This window comes from Pristiophorus japonicus, chromosome 1 (genome assembly GCF_044704955.1).
Source record: "Pristiophorus japonicus isolate sPriJap1 chromosome 1, sPriJap1.hap1, whole genome shotgun sequence".
Taxonomy (NCBI): Eukaryota; Metazoa; Chordata; class Chondrichthyes; family Pristiophoridae; genus Pristiophorus; species Pristiophorus japonicus.
The window spans coordinates 433307643-433327674 of NC_091977.1; the positions used below are offsets into that span (position 1 = coordinate 433307643).

Sequence of the window (20032 nt, forward strand, 5' to 3'; positions counted from 1 at the left end):
TCTTACAACAAGACGCCCCAATAATGATGAGGGTCCTACTCAACGGTATACCCGTCAACATGGAACTGGACACGGGAGCTAGTCAATCTCTCATGAGCGTCCAACAATTTGAACAGCTTTGGCCGCACAAAAGCAACAGACCAAAACTCACAAGGGTCAATACCAAACTAAGGACCTATGCCAAAGAAATCGTCCCAGTCCTTGGCAGCGCCATGCTCTCAGTCACACACAAAGGGACGGTGAACCGACTTCCCCTGTCGATTGTCCCCGGAGATCTCCCAGCACTGTTGGGGAGAAGCTGGCTGGCAAAACTAAATTGGAAATGGGATGATGTTCACGCCATGTCGTCAGAGGAACGGACGTCCTGCTCAACAGTTCTAAGTCGTTTTGAACATCTCTTTCAGCCAGGTGTGGGCACCTTCAAAGGGGCCAAAGTTAAAATCTACATCACACAGGATGCCAGACCGGTCCATCACAAGGCTAGAGCTGTGCCGTATGTGATGAGGGAAAAGGTTGAACACAACTGGACTGGCATCTGCGGGAAGGCATTATCTCACCCGTAGAATTTAGCGACTGGGCAAGTCCCATCGTCCCCATCATAAAGCCTGATGGATCCGTACGAATCTGTGGGGATTACAAGTCTACCATAAACAGAGTCTCCCTTCAGGACCAATACCCACTGCCCAGAGCGGAGGACCTATTTGCCACATTGGCTGGAGGAAAACTTTTCTCGAAACTAGATCTCACATCTGCGTATATGACGCAAGAACTGACCAAAGAGTCTAAGCTACTCACTACCATCAACACACATCGAGGCCTTTTTGTGTGCAATCGATGCCCATTCGGCATCAGGTCGGCAGCTGCTATATTCAGCGCAACATGGAGAGTCTGTTCAAGTCCATCCTGGGGACGGTGGTGTTTCAAGATGACATACTCAGCACGGGCAGGGACACCGACTCCCATCTCCGCAATTTGGAGGAAGTACTAAGTCGATTGGATCGGGTAGGCCTAACAGTTAAGAAATCCAAGTGTCTGTTTCTCGCACCTGAGGTTGAATTTTTGGGCAGAAGGATTGCCACTGATGGAATCCGCCCAACAGAATCCAAAACCGAAGCAATTCGTCTGGCACCCAGGCCCCGGAATGTTTCGGAACTGCACGCCTTTCTCAGCCTACTCAATTACTTTGGGAACTTTATGCAGAACTTGAGCACGCTGCTGGAGCCTCTCCACGTGCTACTCAGAAAGGGGTGCGATTGGTTTTGGGGGGACGCCCAAGAACGCGCCTTCAATAAGGCATGCAACCTTCTATGTTCCAACAGTGTTTTAGCCTTTTTTGATCCAGGTAAAAAGCTAGTTCTTACTTGTGATGCGTCAGCGTATGGGGTCGGCTGCGTTTTACAGCATGTCAATGATGCGGATAAATTACAACCCATTGCTTATGCCTCCAGGTCACTTTCGCAGCCGGAGCACGGGTACGGTATGCTTGAGAAGGAGGCGCTCGCGTGCATGTACAGTGTCAAAAAGATGCACCAATACCTTTTCGGGGCCAAGTTCGCGTTAGAAACCGACCACAAACCCCTCACGTCCCTGCTATCCGAGTGCAAGGCAATAAACGCCAACGCCTCGGTGCGCATTCAGCGGTGGGCACTCATGCTGGCACCTTACGACTACACAATAAGGCACAGACCAGACACAGACAACTGTGCCGACGCGCTTAGCAGGCTACCCCTGGCAACCACGGAAGGGTCCGACGAACAGGAGTGTGAGATGGTCATGGCAATCAATGCCTTTGAATCCACAGGTTCGCCCATGACGGCTTGCCAAATCAGAGCCTGGACGACCAGTGACCCCACGTTATCCTTAGTCAAAAGATGTGTTTTAACTGGTGACTGGGCAGAGGCTCACGATGCCTGCCCTGAGGAGAGCAAACCTTTCCATAGGCGCATGCATGAATTATCACTACAGGCAGACTGCCTGATGTGGGGCAGCCGAGTAGTTATGCCCTTGCGAGGCAGGGAGGCGTTTGTCCGGGATCTCCACCGCGAGCACCCGGGGATCGTCCTTATGAAGGCCATAGCCAGATCCCACGTCTGGTGGCCTGGCATTGACGCGGACTTGGAGCTCTGCGTCCGGCAGTGCACCATCTGTGCCGAACTCAGTAATGCCCCCAGGGAGGCCGCCCCAAGCCCCTGGCCCTGGCCCACCAAACCGTGGTCGCAGGTGCATGTAGGCTATGCGGGTCCATTCATGGGCAAAATGTTCCTCGCAGTCGTCGATGCATTTTCAAAGTGGATCGAGTGCACCATTTTAAACTCGAGCACCACCTCCACCACTGTGGAGAGCCTTAGAACCATGTTTGCAACGCACGGAATCCCTGACATATTGGTCAGTGATAATGGTCCGTACTTCACCAGTGCAGAATTTCAAGATTTTATAGTTGACCACGGCATAAATCACATTGGCCAGGCGGAGCGAGCAATGCAAATCGTTAAACAAGGCATGCTAAAAATCCAAGGTCCCACGCTGCAGAGTCGCCTGTTGTGACTGCTGCTGGCATACAGATCTCGTCCGCATTCGTTGACTGGAGTTCCCCCCGCACAACTATTGATAAAACGGACCTTAAAGATTAGGCTCTCGTTAATCCTCCCAGACATGCATGAAATTGTTGAGGCAAAGTGCCGGAAGCCCTTCTGAGTACCATGACCGAAATTCGAGGGGGAGATGGAATGAGATAGGGGACAAAGTATTTGTGCTAAACTATGGCAGGGGTCCTAAATGGCTTGCAGGGACAGTAACAGGCAAGGAAGGAAACAGGCTACTGGTTGTACAAATGGACAATGGCCAAACCTGCCGGAGGCATGTAGACCAAGTAAAAAGTAGATTCACCAACAACACTGCAGAACCAGAGGCAGAGTACAATGTAGAACTCACACCACGCCTGGTAGACAGGCCGAGGGAACAACCTGAGGAAAGGGCAGTCTCAACAGACAGCCTAGGCGGGATACCAGCAATCATACTGAACGAAACAGACAGCCCAGGCGAGATACCAGCAATCACACCAAAAGAAAAACAGGCACCAAGGCAAACAACTGAGATGCTCCACGCGAGAGCGTAGACCACCTGAGAGACTGAATCTATAAAGACAATAAGACCTTGGGGGAGGGTGATGTCATATATCTCACACTACTGTATATAACTGTATCTTACCATGCTATACATGACTGTAAGTAGATATGACCTGTAACCACAAGCATACTTTACCACTAGGGGTGCACTTGCAGGAGACACTGCATACCTGTTCCACACAGATATATAAAGGCAGGTCTCAGGCAAGTGAGGCACTCGAGAGCTGTGAAATAAAGGTGCAGGTCCAGAGTGACTTGACTTCAGCATGTGCCTCGTGTAAGTCTGTACTGCAGGGTCAGGACTTTACAGGTTCCAGTGAATTCCAACCCACTTCGCCGTTCCTCTGGACATCCCCATCACCACTTAAATTTGCCCTTCCATACCAAGGCCCCAAAACTGAAATGAGAGACAACAGCAAAAATGAAGCATTCCAATGAAAATTTATTTAATAACAATTAACTGTATCATAATATATTTAAGAATTACCCTTATGCATTTCCTTATATCCCCTCTTTGCTTCAGCTATTCTAGTGCTCCTCCACAGTGACTTCCCTGTGACTGCAGCATGGCATGCTGTGTGTCAGGGCTAGAGACTACAGATGGCCTTGCAGGATGCCCTCGACCAGCTATGGGCTGGAAGGTCTGGCTGTAGCCTGCACCACCTCAGTGGGGGAGGGCAGTCTGGGCTGGCTGGGTGACAGGCAGCGACAAGTGCAATGGTGAAGTGGCAGTGGTGGAATCAAGAATGCTGTCATCCTGCGTCACTGACCCACTGCCAGTCCCTCAGGGCAGCACCTAGGCATCCCCATAAATCTGCTGCAGCACAGATTGGTGGGCTGCTGCGACACCATGAGATCCCTGGTGGACTGTGATGGACCCAGTCAGATCACATGTGGCATCCAGCTGAGACTGCATGTGAGCAGTCTGAGACTCAATGCTCGCAGTCATTGACTGCATGACAGCAGTCAGACCATGCGTGACATCAAGCTGAGGCTGCGTGAGAGCAATCTGAGACTCGATGCCAGTAGTCACTGACTGCATGACAGCACTAAGACATTGCGTGGCATGCAGCTGAGACTGCATGAGAGCTGTCTGAGCTTCCATGCCGCCAACCATTGTCTGCATTACAGCATCAAGGCGTTGCATTGCTTCCGCCTGTGCTGCAATGGAAGCACTGACGGCATGAGGACTGGATCAGCACAGTCTCTCTGAGAGTCCACCATCATCTGCAGACTGGCAATGATGGGCTCCATGGTGTGCGCAGAGCTCTGTGCAATGCTAGAGGCGGACTCCTGCACACTCCTTGCCACTGCCAAGAGGCTCTCGGGCAACCTTGCCATTGCACCTATCATGTCAGAGTGCCTAGCCATCACTCTTTTTGTGAAGGCCTGCCCATTGAGGTCCTCATCTGAGTCCTGTGCAGCAGAACTCGCATGCAAACTCACCTTCCGGGGAGATAGCACCCAGGGTTCCCTTTTACCTTGACCTTGCTGCAGCCCGCTAGGCCCTGGTGCATCACCCAGTGCAGACCCATTTACTAAATTAACCTCCAACGAACACGTAGTGCCAGTCTCTGAGCTGGTGCCTGCAGGTGAGAGATGCAATGACGCAGTGCTTGGCTCCTCTTCCTCTTCCTCTCCCTCCTGACTGTGCTGCGGGCAGGGTTCAGGTGCAGGCTGCACATCTGCTGGCTGGTTACCTGGAAGCATAAATGGCACAAGACTCACATTAAGGTGAAGGCAGAGGACAGGAATGGAGCAAGGAAGGAAGACAGTATCAGGAGCTGGAAAGTGATAAAGCCTTCTGGTTTGACGAGGATGTGGGATGAGAAAAAGAGAGGGGATAAAGATACCGTTGTTGCCCCCAGTGGGGTCGACGTTTCCGCCGGCCACAGTGCCCACCACCTGTGGGCCAATGTGCCACAGCACTCACTCCTCCAGGTCAGTGAGCTCCTGCAGTTGAGGTTCTCTCCCTCCAGTCCTCTGATGCACCCTCCTATTATGTACCATCTTGGCCTGCAAAAGAAAGGAACTTGTGTGTGTAAGAATCCAGCTATGTATATGGAAGTTATGCTTGCTGTGGTTGAATAGCTGGGAATGTAGGTAAGGCGAGAGATGAGGATATGAGTCTGAGTAGCTGCACATGTTTGGTCGTTGAGTGGTGGGGAAATGTTGGTTTGCACAGTGTGCACAGACAGAGGTTCAGAGGCTGGTGTGTAGGAGGTGTGGAAGCACATACTCAACTTCATCACCCGACTGAGGTCGTTGAACTTCTTACGGCACTGTGTCATGGTTCTGTCTATCACAGTGCAGGCCGACACCTCCTCGGCCACTTCTCATCACATGGCCCTGAATACCTGTGGCAACAACCTCCTTCCAGATGCAGGGAACATCCTCCTTCTCTCCGCTAATGTCTATAACGCCACATTATTGAAGCGTGTGGCCCTCTCCTTTGCAGCAGGCTTCGCACCAGCCATTGCACAAAGGTGTCTCAGTTGTTGAGAGGTCTGACTCAAGTGCAGCTGCTGAAAATGAGCAGCAACAGTTTGAAATTTCTTCCCCTTTAAGAGCTGGAATGAGCTAGAGGCAAGGATTAAAGGCTGCTTGCTGAATGCAAGTCAGCTGAAATTGGGCAAATCTCTGGTAATAACGCCCCTGCAGTGCCCCACTGAGTCCATTAGCGCCTCATTTACCGCTCCCCTTCACTCCTGGGGCAAAAATGCCCAATTTCCCACAAGTTTGCAAGCCATTTTGCCGGGCGCTAACTTTTCAAAAAGTTAAAAGTTAGCATCCTAAACAGGGCTCTACCAAATTTTGCCCCCTCTGTTCTACTCTGATCAAAATCTTTAGACAAAGGAGAGGAGCTTCCTCTGAGTTACCGCCTGTTTGGGCTCATGGGTTCTATAAGGCTGCCACCTCCAATCTGCCACAAAAAAACTACACCTCCATTCTGCTGTCAAAAAAAAGCACCAAATCCCCTTTAAAACTTACCAAAAGTGCTTACGGCCCCATTCCTTTCCATTTCCACTGGTTTCCCACTAATGCAGGTCTCAAACCAATGTCCTGATCTTAAATAAAGACGATTACAAAGGTATGAAGGCAGAGTTGGCTAAAGTGGACTGGGAAAATAGAACTGGGGGCATAGTTTCAGAATAAGGGGTCGCCCACTTAGAACTGAGATGAGGAGGAATTTCTTCTCTCAGAGGTCGTAAATCTGTGGAATTCTCTGCCCCAAAGACTTTTGGAGACTGGGTCTTTGAATATATTTAAGGCGGAGATAAACAGATTTTTGAACGTTAAGGGAGGGAAGGGTTATGGGGAGCGGGCAGGGAAGTGGAGCTGAGTCCAAGATCAGATCAGCCATGAGCTTATTAAATAGAGGAGCGGGTTCGAGGGACCAAATGGCCTACTCCTGCTCCAATTTCTTAAGCTCTTATGTTACTTGTTGAAACTTGTGTCATTCAAAGTCACCTATGAAAACACCTTCTATTTCATTAACAGAGAGGGTTTCCATTCCATCATTGTGTAGCTAGCATTCAGTGCTAATCATCTAATCCTATGTGTCAATGCCAGATACCCAAAGAGCTGCCTTGACTCTTGCATTATGCAACAATCCACCATTCCAGCCCCCTTGACTCAAGGCCATGTATCAGTGTCGTTAATTGGTAACCAGTGCTATCCCCTCCGCTCATGGTTGATGACTTCAGTGAAAATTACGCAGACAGATAGGGATAACAGATCCCTATAACAGATATAATACGACCATGTGACCACAAGAAGTGTCGTGGAGCAGATTATAGACAATCTGAGGTCTCTTTTTAGGTGGCAGGATAAATATGGTGGAGCACTGGAGTACAGCCCAGCCAGAGTCTTCAGGTCCTTGGTCGCATGTTGTGTGCTTCATAACATTGTAAGAAAAGTTTTCAAATTCCAGCATCTGCAGTATTTTGCTTTTGAAGAAGGCTTGCTGGTTCCAGAAGGCTGATGATGACGAGGAAGAGACAGCATCTGCAGCTCCACAGCATGAAGAGGATTCGCAGCATGGAAAGGAACTAGAATAGGATAGCAAGCAGCCAAGTACCAAAGCAAGGGGAGCATAAATAATAGCCTAGTGCTTTCAAAAAATAAATGTTGGCTTACCAAAATAAAGTCAAATCACCTCTGCCTGTTCTCCCCCATATCCTCACAAAGTATCTCACTCTCCAAGAATTTTGTCGTGTTTGACAAATCTGTTAGAGTTTTTTGAAGTTGTGACAAGCAAAATAGATAAGGGGGAACCAGTGGATGTGGTGTATTTGGATTTTCAGAAGGCATTCGATAAGATGCACACAATAGGTTATTAAACAAAATGAGGGCTCATGGGATTGAGGGTAATATACTAGCATGGATTGAGGATTGGATAACTGACAGAGAGTAGGAATAAACGGGTCATTTTCAGGTTGGCAGGTTGTAACTAGTGGGCTACCGCAAGGATCAGTGCTTGGGCCTTAGCTATTCACAATCTATATCAATGACCAAATGTAATATATCCAAGTTTGCTGTTGATACAAAGCTAGGTGGAAATGTAAGTTGTGAGGAGGATGCAAAGAGGCTTCAATGGGATATAGACAGGCAAAGTGAGTGGGCAAGAAAAGGCAAATGGAATATAATGTGAAGAAATGTGAAGTTAATCACTTTGGTAGGAAAAATAAAAAAGTAGTACATTTTTAAAATGGTGAGAGACTGGGAAATATTGGTGTTCAGAGGGACCTGGGTGTCCTTCTACACGAATCACTGAAAGTTAACATGCAGGTACAGCAAGCAATTAAGAAAACAAATGGTATGTTGGCCTTTATTACAAGAGGATTTGAGTTTTAGAGTAAAGGGGCCGAAATTGCCCCCCTCCTTTAGGCCCATTACCAACTCTAAGAGGCGGTAATGGAGTGGATAGGCCTCACCGACTGGGGCAGTCGGATGGGACAACCCATCCAAAATTGCCCCGGGCAGGGAGCAGTAGGAACGGGTTTCTGCGCCGCCTGAGCTGCCGCCCCATTGGGCATGCGCCGACCCCTTCCGACCAGCGGTGACTCCTTTCCACACCATGCGGAAAATTGCCCTGTGGGAGCGGAGCGGCAGCCGATCAGTGCCACTGACAGGTTTCCCCTGCGGGAAGCTGTGTGTGCCTGGGTGGCGCATCCGCCCTTAAAGGGGAGGGCGCACTGCCGCGGACGTCATTTTATTTTACTTGTCGGCCGACTCCAAGGTCGGCCCGACAATAGTGGCCACGGGTTCGGCCGGGCCGCCAACAGATAGCTCGGCACACCCTCTTGGGTGCCAGGCCATTGGCACAGCCGAAACCCTCCCTGGTAGCATCGTGAGCCAAACTAAACTCAGTGCAGAGTTTGCAGCGGCCCTCCCCTTTAACTGAAGGGGTGGGATGTTGTGATGCATCAGCACATTGCGTCACATCCACGTCGTGCTGATGTCGTCATTGCGGCGCAGCTGACTCAGAGCGACGGTCGACCCAATTCCTCAGCAATTCCACCCCGCAGCCGACCAGAACACCGCTCTGACCCAAAAGAAAACTAACACCTGAATGTCGTTCTACTTCAAAAATCTTCAAAAACAATGAGTGCGCCTATTCTTAGTTGAGGGGCAATTTCGTCTCCATGATGTCTTACTGCAATTATATAGGGCCCTGGTGAGACCACACCTGGAGTATTGTGTACAGTTTTGGTCTCCTTACTTAAAGAAGGATATGCTTGCCATGGAGGGAATGCAATGAAGGTTCACCAGACTGATTCCTGGGATGGGGGGATTGTCCTATAAGGAGAAATTACGAAGACTAAGCCTATAAGAAGACGAAGAAGACTTGGATTTATATAGTGTCTTTCACAACCAACAGACGTCTAAAAGCACTTTACAGTCAATTAAGTACTTTTTGAAGTGTAGTCATCATCATCATAGACGGTCCCTCGAAATCGAGGAAGACTTGCTTCACTCTAAAAGTGAGTTCTCAGGTGACTGTACAGTCCAATACAGGAATTACAGTTTCTGTCTCAGGTGGCACAGACAGTGGTTGAAAGAAGAGGTGGGTGGGGAGTCTGGTTTGCCGCACGCTTCTTCCGCTGTCTGCATTTGATTTCTGCATGCTCTTGGTGACGAGACTCGAGGTGCTCAACGCCCTCCAAGATGCTCTTCCTCCACTTTGGGTGGTCTTGAGTCAGGGATTCCCAGGTGCCGATGGGAATGTTGCACTTTATCAAGGAGGCTTTGAGGGTGTCTTTGAAATGTTTGCTCTGCCCACCTGGGGCTCACTTGCCGTGTGAGACTTCCGAATAGAGCGCTTGCTTTGGGAGTCTCGTGTCGGGCATGTGGACAATTTGTCCCGCCCAACGGAGCTGGTCGAGTGTGGTCAGTGCTTCGATGTTGGGGATGTTGGCCTGAGCAAGAACACTGTGTCTATCCTCCCAGTGGATTTGCAGGATCTTACTGAGACAGCGCTGGTGGTACTTCTCCAGCGCTTTGAGGTGTCTACTGTATATGGTCCACGTCTCTGAGCCATATAGGAGGGCGGTTATCACTACTGCACTGTAGACCATAAGCTTGGTGCCAGATTTGAGGTCCTGGTCTTCAAACACTTTCTTCCTTAGGCAACCGAAGGCAGCCCTGGCACACTGGAGGCGGTGTTGGACCTCGTCATCGATGTCTGCCCTTGCTGATAGTAGGCTCCTGAGGTGTGGAAAATGGTCCACATTGTCCAAGGCCGCGTGTAGATTTTGATGACCAGGGGGGACAGTGCTGTGTGGTGGGGTTAGGTTGGTGGAGGACCTTTGACTTACGGATGTTTAGTGTAAGGCCCATGCTTTCGTACGCCTCAGTGAGGGTGTTGACGATGGCTTGCAGTTCAGCCTCTGAATATGCGCAGATGCACACATCATCCTTGTACTGGGTGTAGTCACTGTTGTAATAAGAACATAAGAAATAGGAGAAGGAGTAGGCCATTTGGCCCCTCGAGTTTGCTCCGCTGTTTAATAATATCATGGCTGATCTGATCTTGGGCTCAGCTCCACTTCTCTGCCTGCTCCCCATAACCCTTCACTCCCTTATCGCTCAAGCATCTATCTATCTCCATCTTAAATATATTCAATGATTAACCTCCACAGCTGTATGGGGCAGAGAATTCCACAGATTTGCGCTTTTAAACTCCATCTCCTTTGCAATAAAAGACAACATTCCATTTGTCTTGCTGATTATTTGGTGTACCTGCATATTAACATTTTGTGTTTTATGCACAAGTGCCTCAGATCACTCTACTGCAGCATTTTGTAATTTCTCTCCATTTAAATAATAAGTTGCTTTTTTATTTTTCCTGCCAAAGTGGATAACCTCACACTTTCCCACATTATACTCCATCTGCCAAATGTTTTCCCACTCATTTAGCCTGTCTATATCCCTTTGCAGATTTTTTGTATCCTCCTCACAACTTATTTTTCCACCCATCTTTGTATCATCAGCAAACTTGGCTACATTACACTCGGTCCCTTCATCCAAATCATTAATATAGATTGTAAATAGCTGAGGTCCCAGCACTGATCCCTGTGGCATTCCACTAGTTACTGTTTGCCAACCAGAAAATGATCCATTTATCCCGATTCTCTGTTTTCTGTTCGTTAGCCAATCTGCTAACCATGTTAATATATTACCCCCAACCCCGTGAGCTCTTATCTTGTGTAGTAACCTTTTATGTGGCACCTTATAGAATGCCTTCAGGAAATCCAAATACACCACATCCACTGGTTCCCCCTTATCCACCCTGCTCGTTACATCCAGCAAATTTGTCAAACATGATTTCCCTTTCATAAAACCATGCTGATTCTGCTTGACCGTATTATGCTTTTCCAAATGTCCTGCTACTGCTTCCTTAATAATGGACTCCAGCATTTCAGTGAAGTTGTAATATTCTCTAGAGTTTAGAAGAATGAGAGGTGATCTCATTGAAACATACAAAATGCTTACAGAACTTGACAGGGTAAATGCAGGGAGGATGTTTCCCCTGGCTGGGGAGTTTAGAAACCAGGGGTCACAGTCTCAGAATCAAGGGTCGGCCATTTAGGACTGAGATGAGGAGAAATGTCTTCACTCAGAGGGTGGTAAATCTGTGGAGGCTCAGTTGTTGAGTATATTGAAGACAGGGATCGATAGATTGTTGAATATTAAGGGAATCAATAGATATTTTGGAAATTGGAATTGAGGTAGAAGCTCAGCCATGATCTTATTGAATGACGGAGCAGGCTTGGGGGACTGAATGACCTATTCTTTCTCCTATTTCTTCTGTTCTTCTGTTCTAAGACTTCTTTCAAATGTTTTCATGATTCAGAAATCTTCATTTCCTCTGCCATCATCAAACTCCCAGAAAGCATACACAGAAGTCAACTCACAAATCTATGTGATAGGCCATGTTTATGTTAAACAACCACATTCAGCAACAGGGTGGCATAAAAATTAATTCTCTTTATCTACAACCACTTCTTAACACTAGGGGGACGAAATTGGGTTTTGCCCCATTTATCAGTGGTAACCATCGCGAGGTGGGACTTCCTGTGCCTGCTGTGGAAGTCCCGCCCCGCAACCTAAATTCGGGTTACCGCCCCCGAGAGGAAGTGGAACGCAATGTCGGGTGCGCCACTTCCTCTCGGGGGGCAGGTCAGGTGCTCTAAGGGCGTGAAAGTCAGAGCATTACGTGGCCTCTCCACATAGCGCTGATGTGAGCACAGGGACTTCCCCTTCCGCTAAAGGAGAGGGCAGGCTGCGAGTTCTGCATGGGTTTAAGGGGCCTCCACTCGGTCACTGGGGATGCGGGGTGCCGTGGCTGCAGCCCAGCACCGAAGTGCAATGCCGGGCTGCATCATCACAGCACGGACTCTGCATGAAAACTCACGGAGGCCAGACCAGTAAGTCGGAGGACAAAACAAAATGGCGGTGTGCACCTTCCCTTTAAGTTTTGCCCCGCAAGCAAAGTGTGGCCTGGTTCGCGACCCATGGAGGCCTCACGGGGCACTGCCCAATTTGCTGCGGTGGATGGAAAGGGGCTGCCACGGTGTGAAATCAGATTGCTGTGCACGGCAATGACGTCATCGCCGGAGGCACAGTGGCCTGGGTCGCTACCGCTGGGAACGGGGCACTACCGGTGTGCGCCTCCGCTAACTTCCGCACAATTTTGCAGGAGCCTGTAGTGTGCCCCCCCCACCGGCCTGGGGCGCAAACACAGTTGCGCCCTGTTAGCACCCCCCGGTGGTGCTAACGGGAGGCGGACAGCAAGCCAATTTCACCCTCATGACTCTTCTTTGTATCAGCTAACTGACTTGTTCTAGCTCTTACTCTACTACTCATACTAAGGTGCTTTCTGAATGAAATGAGGTTGAGCAATGGTTGGCAGGGTATGGTTCCCTGGAGCCAGTCTTAAGGTGAATCTAGCCTCAGGATAGTTGCCGCCTCAGAGGGACTTGCTTCTGGCAGCCTTTCTCTTGCTACAGCAAGGGATGCCAGGCCCTTTTCTGGACATCGGACGAGGCCTTAAGGGAGCAGGCTCACTGCCACTCTCCAGAGAGACAGTGACATGTGTGTTCAGTTCTTCCAGCACACTGATGCACGACACAAGTGGAACAGTTCTATTGGTTGGCGTCATCTCATTACAGACTGAATAGTCCCAATCAGCTCTTGCAAGTCCTGGGACATTGTCATGCTGAAACCATCTATGGAAGCACTGGTCACTGCCATTCTCGAAGCCAATAATGATCTTAGAAGCTTTTCCCAGCATCTTCATACTGCAAGAATCTTCTGGGCTGTCACTGCCTCCACGGTATTCTGCATATCAAGAGATACTTCTTGTAATGTGTTGCAGATGCAGGTAGTGAACCTCTCGCACTTATATGTATGGAAACTGTCTTCACTATCTCTGCATGAGATCTTTGCTGCTTAATCATTACTCTTTGAAGACTAGGCATGGTCAAGATGGAGGTTAGTCAACTGCCCCCTCTGTGGAGAAATGGCCCCTCCCTTCCTTCTATTACCAGGCTCTCATCCTCACTATTGCCCAGTGCTTCAGTAGGTGACAACCCTTATGAGTCATTAAGTTTTTCCTCATGTATGAGTGTCTCTTGTGCTTGTGCTTGTGCAAAGTAGATGCCATGACAGAGATTGTGAGGAAATGACAGTAATGGCATATTCATGGGTATGTCGCAGCTATTTCTTTGGAAGTGCCTGGCGGTTCATCAGAGTGACTAACCTCTTGTCGAAAGGCTCCTCCTTTGAAGTGAAAGTCAGAGAAGCTTGATTAGCTGTACAAACAGTGACATTGCCCCTTGAAGAATCAATTTGTTGGAAGTATCGAATAACTCCACGAGGCTAAGTACGGTGAGCTAGTTCAGGCATGACCTTACTCCAGTTTATTTACTCTCAAAGTGAGGATTCAACATGGCTGCCAACATTATATACCTGGTTTGCACGTGTCTGCCAGTGACCATTAGGACTCCGACAGTCGCGCCTTCCAGTGGCAGGTAAAACCCAGATAACATACATAACCTCATTCCCCCCAAAGACCTTGGTACAGGTTGTATTTACAAGTTGAGATGGTCCGGGGCCTTCTGCTCCCTGGTTGATCTTCTCAGTTCGAACCCAAGCTTGGGTGAGTTAGTAGGACCATTGCCTCATTGCAGAGTAGCCGGTCTGACAGGAGGTGTCGGGGATGATAGGTTCATCTTCGTGAATGGCACAAGGATCAACTGATGGTTGGATGTGTGTTGGTTGGTCGATGATGATGTCATCTTCAATTTGTTCTGGGTTGCCTGTGAATCACAGTTTGGTTTGGTCGATGTGCCTCTTGCACGTTTGGCCATTTAGCAGTTTGACTACTTGGCCAAAACTGTGCCAGCAACCCGTTTTGGACCATGATCATAATTCAGGACAAACACAGGGTCATGAACAGCAATGTCATGTGATATGGCTGCGCGATTGTGGTACCATTGCTGCCATTGCCTTCCGGTTTCGACATGATCATTGAGATCTGGGTGTACAAGGGAGAGCCTGGTTTTGAGGTCTCTCTTCATTAACAGCTCGGCAAGAGGGACCCCGGTAAGCGAGTGGGGTCTCGTCCGGTAATTGAGCAGAATGCGTTAAAAGCCGGTCTGTAGGGAGCCGTAAGTCACGCGTTTTAGGCTCTGCTTAATGGTTTGGACAGCCCGCTCCGCTTGACCGTTAGACGTGGGTTTGAAAGAGGCAGACCTGACATGCTTGATGCCATTAAGGGCCATAAACCCGTGGAACTCCGAACTGGTGAAACACGGTCCGTTGTTGCTGACAAGGACGTCGGGCAGGCCATGGGTGGCGAACATGGTCTGGAGGCTTTCAATAGTGGCTGTGGACGTGCTGGATGACATGATTACGCATTCAATCCATTTGGAATAAGCGTTCGCTACCACTAAAAACATTTTGCCGAGAAAGGGGTCGGCAAAGTCTATTTGGATCCATGACGACAGTTTGGATGGCCATGACCACAGACTCAGCGGAACCTCCACAGGTGCGTTACTCAGTTGCATGCAAGTGTTGCACTGATGCACGCATGACTCCAAGTCCGAATCAATGCTGGGCCACCAAACGTGAAACCTGGCAATGGCCTTCATCATGACAATGACTGGGTGGGTAGTGTGTAAATCTCGCACAAAAGTTTCCCTGCCTTTTTTTGGCATAACAACACAATTACACCACAACAGACAATCAGACTGAATAGACAATTCACCTTTGCGGCAGCTATAAGACTTAATTTCATCCTGCATTTTCCTGGGAATGGCAGACCAATTTCCATTTTGGACACACCTTTTTACGCTTGACAGTACAGGATCCTGACTGGTCCAGGTCCTAATTTGATGAGCCATGACGGGTGACCCCTCGCTCTCGAAGGCATCCATGACCAGCAGCAAGTCGCAGGCTGCGACATTTGCACCCCGGTTGTGGGCAATGGTAGCTGGCTAAGCGCATCAGCAGTTTTCAGTGCCTGGTCTGTGGCGGATGACATAAGCATATGCGGATAATATCAGTGCCCATCTTTAGATGCGGGACAAGGCATTGGTGTTTATACCTTTGCTCTCAGAAAACAATGAAATGAGCGGCTTGTGATCTGTTTCAAGCTCAAACCGAAGCCTAATCAGGTATTGGTGCATTTTCCTAACCGCATATACACATGCTAAGGCCTCTTTCTCTACCATATTATAGGCTCTTTCAGCCTTAGACAGACTTCTGGATGCGTATGCAACTGGTTGGAGTTTGCCTGATACATTGGCTTGCTGGAGCACACAACTGACCCCATATGATGAGGCGTTGCAGGCCAGCACTAACCGCTTACATGGGTCATAGTGTACCAGTAATTTATTGGAACGTAGCAGGTTCCTGGCCTTCTCAAAGGCCCTGTCTTGAGATTTGCCGCAAACCCAGTCATTACTCTTTCTCAGCAACACATGCAAGGGCTCTAGCAATGTGCTCAAACGAGATAGAAAGTTACCGAAATAGTTGAGAAGACCCAGGAACGAACGCAGCTCCGTCACACTCTGGAGTCTGGGTGCATTCTTGATGGCCTCTGTCTTCGAGTCCGTAGGCCTGATGCCATCTGCTGCAATCTTTCTCCCCAGGAATTCAACTTCTGGTGCCATGAAAACGCACTTGGAGCGTTTTAGCCTGAGTCCCACTCTGTCCAGACGACGTAGAATCTCTTCCAGTTTGTGCAGGTGTTCGGTGGCATCACAACCAGTGATCAGGATGTCATCTTGGAACACGACGGTTCTCGGGACAGATTTCAGCAAACTCTCCATGTTTCTCTGAAATATGGCTGTCGCCGAGCGAATTCCGAAAGGGCACCTGTTGTATATAAACAGTCCTTTGTGCGTGTTGATGCACGTCAGTTTTTTTGAAGATGTGACCAGCTCCTGTGTCATGTAAGCGGAGGTCAGGTCAAGTTGGTGAACGACTTTCCCCCTGCTAGCGTTGCAAACAAGTCATCAGCCTTGAGTAACGGGTACTGATCCTGTATCGAGACTCGGTTGATCGTTACCTTGTAGTCGCCGCAGATCCTGATCGTGCCATCCCTTTTCAACACCAGAACAATTGGACTGGCCCATTCGCTGAACTCGACTGGTGATATGATTCCTTCCCGTTGAAATCTGTCCAGTTCGATCTTACCTTTCTCCCTCATCATGTACGGAACCGCCTGAGCCTTGTGATGGATGGGTCTTGCATCTGAGCCTAGGTGGATCTGCACCTTGGCTCCCGTGAAGTTGCCGATGCCTGGTTCGAACAATGAGGGAAACTTGCTCAGCACTTGAGCACATGAAGCATCATCCACTGATGATAAGGCTTTAATATCGTTTCAGTTCCATTTAATTTTCTCAAGCCAACTCCTGCCAAACAGCATTGGGCCATTGCCTGGAACGATCCACAATGATAAATCATGCACAGCTCCATCGTGTGATACCTTTACTGCCATGCTGCCAATGACTGGTATGAGCTCTTTGGTGTAGGTACACAGCTTTGCATTCAATTTGCGTCTTTTTGCCTCAGTGTCCCACAGCTTTTCTAAAGGCCTCTGGCTCATTATTGACTGACTCGCACCCGTGTCCAATTCCATGGATACTGGCACCCCATTTAATTTAACTTCCAGCATTATCGGATGACTTTTGGTAAAAGAATGTACCCCATACACTTCTTCGTCTTGTACCTTGGGTTGAGTTGCCTGTGCCGCTTGATCCACGCTGGATCGATCATCCTCAGCCACGTGGTGTGTCGCAGCATGCTTGCTCGGTTGCAGACATTTTCGCTGAAGGTGCACCATTGTTGCACAGCCTTTGCACACTTATTGCTTGAATCGGCATTGATGGGTCCGATGATAGCCACCGCAATGCCAACAAGGCGAGATTTGATTCACCCCCGATGGCAGACTTTGAGCAGTTACAGGTCGTACGAACGCAGACGGGTAGGCCCTGACATGTGCAGCTCTGCCTGCTGATGATATTATTTTATGCACAGTACTTGCCTGTGAGTTCGATGCTGGGAAGATATCTGTTTCGAGTTTTCGTCCATGGACATGCATGCCTGGGCGATCGTGATGGCCCTGCTCAGGTCTAGAGATTCAGCAGTCAGCAGCTTTCAAAGGATGACCTCGTGGCCAATGCCAAGCACGAAAAGGTCCCGCTGCATTTCCTCCAATGCAGCTCCGAAGTTGCACGGCCCAGCGACAAATTCCGCCACATCCTGGCGCTCGGAGCAATTGTGCTTATAGAAACGATACCTCGCTATGATGATGCTTTCCTTCGGTTTAAAGTGGTTCTGAACCAGCGTACACAATTCATTGTAAGTCTTATCCATTGATGGAGTTGTTGAGAGCAGATTCTTGATAAGGCCATAAATTTTTGACCCACAAACGGTGAGGAGAACCTCCCTGTGCTTAATTGCGTTATCAGTTCCTTCCAATCCATTGGTTACGAAGTACTGGGCGAGGCGATCAGTGAAATCCTCCCAATCTTCTCCTTCCACGAATCTCTCCAAAATTCCAACAGACATGGTTGTGTGAAAGTTCGTATTTTTAACTCGTCGCCAATTGTTAAGTATCGAATAACTCCACGAGGCTAAGTACGGTGAGCTAGTTCAGGCATGACCTTACTCCAGTTTATTTACTCTCAAAGTGAGAATTCAACATGGCTGCCAACATTATATACCTGGTTTGCACGTGTCTGCCAGTGACCATTAGGACTCCGACAGTCGCGCCCTCGGGTAGATAAAACCCAGTTAACATCCATAACACAATTGCTGAGTTTATGGGCATAGCAATACTTTGAGAAATCACATTAAGCCAAGAAGAATTCTGATTTTCTTTGCTCTTTCTTCACCAAGTTTCTGCTGCCAGCTTAACTCTATATATCCAGAATTTGGAGAGCTACTTCTTCCTCCCGACTGAGGGTATTCCATAGTGGTGGCTTGCTCCAGTGGTATTTCCACTATCTGGCTAGCGTACGAGAGTAGGAGTTTGTTGGCAGGAGGCCGCAGCTGGGCATTGGTGAGACTGGTCCCTGGCAGTCAGTTGAGGAGTTGGACTCTGGAGGCGATGTGGGCAGGGAGGGCTCTGGCTGCGATCAATGGATGGGATAGGGTCTCTTGGCATGATCAGGGCCTTCCTGGTGTAAGGGAAGTCCAAAGACTTCCTTGTGAGGCCCACAGGACCACTTCTGCTCTTCCTGGTCCACAAGGCAACCTGAAATAAATGTTTTTACACTTACATTGCTGGACCTCTTCTGGCCCACAATACAGGGCCCGGCAAGTATGGCCTGACAGGGAAGCTGTCACTGCTCTTCCGCTCAGGCATCTGACTTAAATTGCAGATCGAGTCCCGATAACATTATTGGACCCAATCTGCATATTTAAGGAATGACTCCACTGCCTTCTCGCCATGTTCCGATCTTAACCTGCTCTTTTGAGCAGGCAAGCAGTACATCAGAGGGTGTAAGTGACTGGACTCATTTTTATAACTCCCCTGCCCGGTGTCTCCCAGGTGGGTGTAGTTCAAATTAGGGCCTATGTCTTCCATCTTGAGCTTTGTTCACCCAGACCCTATTGTCACCGTCCCATGATAGCCCTGGGAAGTGGCAGTAATACTGGTAGAAAGAAGAATTTGGAAAGACTCAGGCAACACCCATCCACCCGCTACCATTTGCATGCAACGGGCAGAGAAGGAACAAGCAATGGCAGTTCCAGCAGCGCAGGGGTAGGGAAATCCTGGTCGGTTAGTGTGGTGACAGTTGGCTTCATCGGCCCATTTTATTTCCATTTCCACTGTGACTTTGGATAGAATCGCGGAGGAAAATACCCCCACCCCCACCCCACCACATGATTTTTGTTTGAGTTGTCTTTCTCCTATGATAATCTTACCTTTTATCTTTTTCTAGAATACCAAATTTCTGCCAAATGCTGATGCAGTTATTATTAAGGAATCTTCAGTTCAAACTTGTTGCACTGGAAGAACCATCAAAGACATGTGACTACAACTTACATGGTATTCTGACTAATGGCCTATGAAGTTGACAATATCTTTTAAAGACACCTTTCAAGCTATGTCTTCTCCTTGAACACAATTGCATTAAATTTCAATTTTTTAGTTGATGTTACAACATAAATTTTCAGATTATCTCCTGTTGCACTCAGCAAACCACATTCATTTGCCCTGTCTAATTGTTTGCATTTAGAAATCCAATCAGGTGCATGTTACATTCTCCACAGAATGTTCAACAAAACAGTCCCTTATTTATTTGCTTTTTAACTTTGTAATCTGATATTCTGCTTCAAAACCAGCTCTGCAACAAAAAAAATTTAAATTAGAATTTTTGATTTTCCTGAACAGGTAGAGAGCTATTTCAGGGGAGCGATATGAGTGCTGGATAACCAAATACTTTGCATCCTATATCAGTATCAAGCATTCCTAGTTTCAGATATAGCTGCAGGACTCCTATATAAAAAGAGAATTCTCTACTTGCACAAGTGTAAACTGTAGTATATTATAGACCACCTTTTGAATGAGAATGCTAATTTGTTGTCAATGAGAGCAGTTTTGTGCTCTTCCTTTGAATGTACTGCATGAATGTTGTAATTTCCTAGATAGATGCTCTAAAAGTGATGTTTCACAATGTAATTAAAATCTAATTTCTTATATTGATACTTGCTTATTGGAACATTTGTTGTAAAGTTAATTCAGTTACAATGTGAGAAATTTTAACCCTCCTCAACTGGTGGAAACTTGGCCTGGAGGGTCCAATTAAAATGTAGCAAGGGATGTACCCATTGGCCTCCTTCCCCAATCCTGACAAGTGTCATTTTAAATTTCAGGCACAAAG

The 20032-nt window shown here is 48.2% G+C and overlaps 1 protein-coding gene across 2 annotated transcripts in view; it reads left to right on the forward strand.

The window, feature by feature from the left end:
* Nucleotides 1-19715, forward strand: part of LOC139259964 (ras-related protein Rab-10-like) — a 147420-nt gene extending 127705 nt beyond the window's left edge. For both annotated transcript variants that reach the window (XM_070875970.1, XM_070875979.1), the window contains one exon: nt 19091-19715. In XM_070875970.1, the coding sequence (XP_070732071.1) occupies nt 19091-19183 (93 nt within the window). In that variant the 3' untranslated portion in view covers nt 19184-19715. The remainder of the gene's footprint in view (nt 1-19090) is intronic.
* The last annotated feature ends 317 nt before the right edge of the window (nt 19716-20032 follow it).